The sequence below is a fragment of the Triticum dicoccoides genome, chromosome 6A (assembly GCF_002162155.2).
Source record: "Triticum dicoccoides isolate Atlit2015 ecotype Zavitan chromosome 6A, WEW_v2.0, whole genome shotgun sequence".
Lineage (NCBI taxonomy): Eukaryota > Viridiplantae > Streptophyta > Magnoliopsida > Poales > Poaceae > Triticum > Triticum dicoccoides.
In genome coordinates this window covers 218,060,417-218,067,686 of record NC_041390.1, presented here as the reverse complement: position 1 = coordinate 218,067,686, position 7,270 = coordinate 218,060,417, and the positions used below count along the sequence as shown (strand labels likewise).

General features: G+C 41.6%; 1 protein-coding gene across 2 annotated transcripts; it reads left to right on the top strand.

Moving 5' to 3' along the window:
- The first annotated feature begins 308 nt into the window (after window positions 1-308).
- LOC119316644 (ABC transporter A family member 7-like) lies at window positions 309-7,036 on the top strand. 2 transcript variants are annotated; one of them, XM_037591000.1, is made up of 18 exons: window positions 309-429; window positions 1,267-1,609; window positions 1,676-1,761; window positions 1,844-1,961; window positions 2,181-2,285; window positions 2,370-2,530; window positions 2,757-2,915; window positions 3,052-3,214; window positions 3,425-3,550; window positions 3,634-3,717; window positions 3,852-4,219; window positions 4,538-4,738; window positions 5,072-5,181; window positions 5,300-5,384; window positions 5,890-6,018; window positions 6,094-6,199; window positions 6,327-6,415; window positions 6,502-7,036. In XM_037591000.1, exons 1-18 carry the CDS (start codon window positions 370-372, stop codon window positions 6,802-6,804), a joined length of 2,796 nt encoding a protein of 931 aa, XP_037446897.1. In that variant the 5' UTR covers window positions 309-369; the 3' UTR covers window positions 6,805-7,036. The 2 variants fall into 2 exon arrangements, with proteins under 2 accessions (XP_037446897.1, XP_037446898.1); XM_037591001.1 differs by lacking the exons at window positions 309-429; window positions 1,267-1,609 and having other exon boundaries at window positions 1,844-1,986.
- Window positions 7,037-7,270: the final 234 nt, after the last annotated feature.

The following is a 7,270-nucleotide window of genomic DNA, read 5'->3' as shown; positions in this document are numbered from 1 at the left end:
ACTAGGACAAATTAGCATTCATTAAATACCATATAGTACTATCTCCTATACAATCAATACGGAGACATCCTTTGGAGGATTTCCTTTCGAGGTCTGACGAAAACGAACAGAGAACCCAATGCAGACTCAACGCAAGATGCCAAATGTGCCACTCGGTAGCGAACGAGACAGACCGGGCCTTGACCTCCGGCTGGAAGAAAGGACGGTCTCCCCCTCGACGGTGACGACCACGACCACGGTAAACTCCGTAGAGAGGGCAGACTCGCCATTCCACACGGCCGGCTGGACACTCTAAAAACCAGCACAGGTGCGGTGGCTCCCCTCCGTCTGTCTCGTCGAGTTCTCCGAGGAGAGGAGAGGCGAGGCGACATGGGCTCCAGCAGCCTCCAGCAGACCAACGCGCTCTTCAGGAAGAACCTCGTGATCCAGGTGACGCGCCCCATGCCATCTTTCTCTTCTCCTTCTCCGTGGAGTAGTTTCGTGTGGAACTCGAATCCCATCGCGCAGAATTATCTTGCCTTCTTCTTGTGCTCTTTGCGTTGCGTGCGCAATTGGCCGTGAGATGGGACTGGGAGGGTGCCATGCACCAGGAATCTGTGACAGAAATGCATCTTTCGTGATGTTTTTTTTGGTGGGAAGGACACAAATGTTCAGCGTAGCATCAATCCTAATTGTGCCTACTATCAAGCAATTAATTCCGCAAACGGAAAAACTGTACTCCAGTAAATACATACTGCATCGTTTTGGTTTCAAGATTCAGCTCCGCTGCAATCAGAGAAATCTTGCTTTCAAACCCCAAACCAGCGATTTAGATGATTCAGCCTCTTTCACACGTAGGAGTACAATTTTCTTTTTTTTATAGAGAATCAGAATTTATGCTATGGCCGTTGTTTGGAACTATGGATCATACAACTACAGCTCTCAAATTTCTATGCCAAGAGCCCAGCAATTAACAAGGATAATTCAAAACATTTTTTCTTTAAACTCCTGTATAATTCTAGGAATCTAGAGTACTGTAGCTTGTACTGTGGGATTCTACAGTTATTTAACAAGGACAAGTTCAATTTTTCTTTAAACCATTTTTTCTTTAAAAAGTCGTGTCTAAACTCCTGTAGAATTCTGCAGTACTGCTCCATGACATATCATTTGTATGTTTATTTGGGAAATTTGTATTTTTTTCACATTAGTACATTATGGGACGGAGGGAGTAGTAATTCTTTGGGATAAAAATATTATTTTTCTCTGATTACTAAATCGAATCGGCAGAGGCGCGCCTGCAAGACCAACTGCTGCCTCATCCTCTTCCCGCTGATCCTGTGCGCGGGCATCGGAGGCCTGCAGATCGCCATCAACCGCGCGGTCAAACGAGACACCACCCCTCTCAACTGCAACTGCAGCAATGCCGTCGTGCCGGCGAACACCACGGGAGGCCCGGCGTGCTCGGATGACTGCCCGCAGCCTCGCGCGTCCAAATGGCCACCCGTGGTGCAGATCCCGCCGTCGTCGACGAGCCAGTTTGGCGGCGGTCCCCCCGGCGCGTCGTGCGGGTCGCTGGGGTTGTGCGCCGCAAAGTTCCTCGTCACCGGCACCAACCAGTCCTTCGTCGGAAGTATGCCGTTACTCTGTTTCTGTTACTTGGTGAGTGGTTTTTTGACATGATTTTTGCTCATCGCAGGTGCGATGGATAACATGATCCCGGTTCACCACGCATCGGTGAACGTGTCGGCCGACGACATCTCCGCGTTAGCCGATTTCGTGCTGGTAGCTTCGATTCCCTGAGCCATGTGTTTTGAATGATAATACTTGATGTTCAGGCAATTCCGTGACGTATCGAAAACTGCAGGCAAGCTATCCGGGGTATTCAGGCAGTTCTCTAGCGGACTCCTTTCTTCAGAACAAATGCACTCCAAACCTGACGCTTTCATACTCATTTGTGCACGGCAATGAAATTGAGACCCGAGGTAAAAAGAATTCTTCTCGTCCAAGGTAAAACGTTGTACCACTTACTGAACAATGAACACATGATGGCTTAGTAGAAAAACTCACAGCACCAACGACTTCAGCTGTTCTGATATTAGCATACATAACTGGATTATTAGTGTCCTGTCATGGCATCTGGCAATTTCACCCATGTGTAGTGCATTCTAGTTATTTCTGATGTTTACTGAAACCATGAATAGATGTGGATTGCACGGAGGGATTAATGCTCTGGCGCGACAGTTCGTGGCTCATCAGTGATGACCTATATAGTGGCTACACGAACAGGAGCAATGAAATCGCTGCAGGTCAGAAATTTCCATCTTAGATTGTGTACATGAATCAGTTCTTCCACTCTACTAGTCGCTGACATCAAGTTACACTGTCTGCAGCATACGACTTCTTAAGCTCTGATCAGGGCAACTTCAACTTGATCATTTCATATAACTCGACATACGAGTTTGATGCTTATAATGGCCTTCCAATCCCTGTCTTCCAATTTTTTGGAGGGAATATACCTAGACTGCTTCAAGTTCCACGGTTAACAAATATGGTACGATTTTTCTCAATGTAGAGAAGACTAGTACACACTATCTCTTGCGATAACCTTTTTGATTGCTTAATTGTGTATTGCAACCTTTCAGTTCTCTACAAATTATTTTAGTGTCATACTAACATACATGTGTTCTTGGTTCTTCATGTCACAGACTCGGTTCACGTACTATTGCCTTCATTGTTAAATTATTTTTGAGACCACTTCACAAAGTTTCATTTTGCAGGCTTCAAATGCATACCTTCGTTTAATAGGCAATGGTCTGAAGATATCATTCGATTTTGTTAAAGAAATGCCTAGAGCAGGTCGATCATGGGGTACATTCGATCTAACTTCAATGATAGGACCGCTGCCTTATGTATTGACTATCCAGCTCCTTTTCCCGGTATGGCAGGTCTTTATGAATTTATTTTTAACGTCAGTCGATTTGAATATTTTGGAATGTTGTTTTCTGACAGTTGTACAAGGAAATAAATACGGTAACAACTTTTAGCTTATAGAAGAATGAATTGTTGCTACAGGTAATTTTGACCAACATTGTATATGAGAAGCAAAAGAAGCTTAGGATTATGATGAAGATGCATGGTCTTGGTGATTTGCCATATTGGACTATATCCTATTGCTATTTTATTCTTCTGTCCATGCTATACTTGCTGTCCTTCATGGTATTTGGTACTGTGTTTGGTAAGATAATACTTCTATTACGATGGATGTATTTTTTGTGCAATAAAATATAAGAATTACTTCTCTTTGATAATCTGGGAATTGGTATTGAACCAAGTTTTGTTGTTCATGGTTAGGTTGATCAATGTGCTAATTTCATTTATAAAGGAATGTCGTCGAACAGTTATAAATTACAAGGACATTTCTGATAGTTCCATCTCTATTTTTCAGGTTTTACATTCTTTCGACTGAATAGTTATGGTGTACAGTTTGTGTTCTACCTTGCTTATATGAGCTTGCAAATTTCATTTGCATTTCTTATGGCAACATGCTTCTCAAATGTGAGAACAGCTGCTGGTATGCTTCCATAAAGAGTAACATCCAGTACATCAGATGGCATGAAATTATCTACACTGATTAGTTGACATACCACGCTGCAGTGACAGGATATTTCTACGTATTTGGGTCCGGCCTTATAGCAGATTATTTTTTCAAGCCCTATATCGAAGACATTTTCATCTCAAGTATGCATGCAAGTTTATCTTTGTAAAAGTTCATTATGCAGTTGACATTATGATTTTAGGGCTTCTTTGATCGTAAGCTTTTATTCCATCACTCAAATAATTTGTGTGGCAATTTTATATTTGTTCATTTCAAGGAAGCTGGATTATACTTTTGGAACTTTTCCCTCCATTTTCTTTGTACCGCATTGTCTACGAGTTTTCTCAATCTGCATTGCTGGTAAGTCAGATTGACCGCACGGGGATGCAGTGGAGTGACCTGAATGATCCCAAAAATGGAATGGCGAGTGTTTTAACCATAATGGTACTTGAATGGATCCTATTCCTTTTATTATCATTCTATCTGGATCACTTTGGTTCCTTTCAAAGTGGAATTAGAAAAGCAGTATTACTTCTTCACTCTCGCCGGGCTGGGAACCGTTCTCAATCTGCTCAACAGCAGACCACACAGATTCAAGAGTTCAATGCTTCCGTTGAAATGGAGAGGACAGATGTTATCAAAGAGGTGTGCTATCTTTGTTCCTTACAAAAAATAGCTCTTGGTTCTCTGATTGATTTTGTTATAAGGTTAACAAAAATATCGACACGAACTAGTAGGACAGTTTGTTAACATTGTCGTGTCGATATTTTTTTCTCCTTTTCTACATCGTAACAAACTTCATTGCTGTTAGCCTTATGATCATTGCTGTATACTGTGTTATAACTGCTTAACCTAGAGTATAATCATATAGGTTGAAATTCTAGTCCTGCTTGAATGTGTCTGTATGTTTTTTTTGCCGAATCGCAATGGCATACTAACGTAGCTTTGCATATTTCCTTACAGAGAGTGATGGTTGGACAGCTCTTACAAGAACCAAATGGTAGTTATTCAGTCATATGTGACAACCTTAAGAAAGTGTACCCTGGAAAAGATGGCAATTCAAAGAAAATTGCTGTCAGAGAGTTGTCCCTTTCAATGGCACGTGGGCAGTGCTTTGGTGTTCTTGGTCCAAATGGTGCTGGAAAAACCACTCTCATCAACATGGTAAGCATGAACTTTATAGATACCATAATTTACTATAGGGCTACCTTCATCAGAATCCAACTGGGGTAAAGCATAGTCTGATTTTATTATATATCATTATAGATATTGTGCCTCCTAGAAATATGAACTGGACAGATATAGTGAAGCGGATGGAGTAGTAGGTAAATCATTCCTAGCACATCCCTTCCAGGAAATATGACCATTCAAAAGTGCAGCCATACATTTCTTTACAGCAACAAAGAACATGTCTAGGGGTTCATGAACTAGTAGGACTGCACTGAGGAATTTGCTGTCTATCCCAAACGGTACTAAGGACTTCTAACCTGACAACAGCTCACTGGATTTACTAAACCTACGTCTGGCACCGCGTACATCGAAGGAATGGACATAAGGTTGGACATGGACAAAATTTATACAGGAATTGGTGTTTGTCCCCAGCATGAGTATTTTCTTATCTCTCTCACTCAGATTATTTCGAGTTTTATTCTAGGTTAGTGTAAGACCATGTAGTTTTGAACTTGTGATTGATTGCTTTACCCTCCTTCGAATATCACCATGCAGCTTGCTTTGGGAAAATCTGACTGGCCGAGAACATTTGATGTTCTACGGCAGGCTCAAGAAACTGAAGGGTGCAAAATTAGCTCAGGTAATGTGTTACAATATATCTAATATAGTGATATTTTCCATGCATGGATATGATGAACTTGACTTCTGTCACCATTTACCACTTAACATTGAAGCACCATAATGTCATTTCCCTGACCAGCTGATTAAAGCTGAGCACATCATTTTCCTATAGGGCTGATATGTTCTGAGCCAACCTGTACACTTGTACAAATTTGCCAATGCAAAATCTAAGATATAAAATCTTTTGTTGGAAAATTTAGAAGTCAATATATACCTAGGCTCAATATAAAGGTGGAAACCAAAATAACTGATACAGATTTTAGTGTACAGATGCAGCCATGATTTCCAGGCAAGAATTATCATATTCAACTCATGTACTTTTTTCTGGAACTCGATTTATCTTCACATATTGTGCAGAGAACTCGCTGTTTTATCATCACATATTGCCAGTTTTTTTGGATAAAAACCAAATTATCATTCCGTACAGAAAAAACTAATAAAAACCGCACATAAATTCTTTCCAGGCTATCGAACAATCTCTGAAAAGTGTGCGTTTGTTTGACGGTGGTGTTCCCGATAAGCTTGTACAAAAATATAGCGGTGGCATGAAACGTCGTCTCAGCGTCGCTATCTCTCTAATTGGTGACCCTAAGGTACTTGTATTTATAAACTGAATTCATTCACGATTCGATAAGCTTCTGAGCATTCATGCTTGGAGAAATTTGTAGGTTGTTTATATGGATGAACCAAGTTCTGGCTTAGATCCGGCATCAAGGAAAGACCTATGGAAAGCCGTCAAGTCTGCCAAACAGGACAGGGCCATAATTCTCACGAGTACAGTACTTTACCTTCAATTCTCATATAGCAGTATATCAGTTCATCGCTGCATTTTTGTGTGTGTGCATGTTGAACTTGACATCACATGACCAAAGTTCAAAACATACTTCCACAAATCTCGCAGCACATTCAATGGAAGAAGCCGAAGTTCTGTGCGATCGGATAGGAATAATCGCGGATGGTACCTTGCAGTGCATTGGAAACTCAAGAGAGGTACAATTAACGTACGCCAATAAGTTGATCATATCTTCGCACATGATTTCAGATGCTAATGCAGCCACCCAATCCGCCTTTTCCAGCTGAAAACCAAGTACGGAGGCTCATATGTGCTGACGATAACGACCACTGCGGGTGAGGAGGCTGAGGAGGAGGTGGCGAAGCTAGTCCAGTCCATCTCGCCGGCGGTGAGCAGGGTGTACCGCATCTCTGGGACGCAGAAGTTCGAGATGCCGAAGCAGGAGGTGAGGATATCGGCGGTGTTCCATGTCATGGAGAGTGCGAAGAGCAGGATGACCGTTCTTGCGTGGGGCCTGGCTGATACGACTCTGGAGGATGTGTTCATCAGAGTTGCCAAGGAGAGCGAGGCATCCTCTGTCACCTGATCGGCAAGATAGTCCGGCCCAGAAGAGTCACTGTTTGCAGTTCATCACAGTTGCAGCTTCAGAAATATCGTGTGTGGCAAATTGGCAATGCATGTAGCTTTAAGGCTTCAAATGAGTTTGGACTTTGGACTATGGAAGGTGTAGCTTTAGATTATTAGATACATGTCACTGAAGAACTCAGGGATAAGGAAATGATTTCTAAACGATAAGAAATATATTTGAAGTTAGGTAACTTGAAAACAAAATAAAAAATTTGACACAAAAAACGTATCTGAGTATCCTAAATATGATTTGAAAATGAAATAGTTTATGGACATTCATGAAAAATTACGAAATATGATGATTTTAGGTTTCGTGAATGTTTGTAAAGTACTCCCTCCGTCCCATAATATAAGAGCGCCAGTGTAAAAAACGCTCTTATAGTATGGGACGGAGGGAGTATATGTGAGTTATCACTAATCCCTTG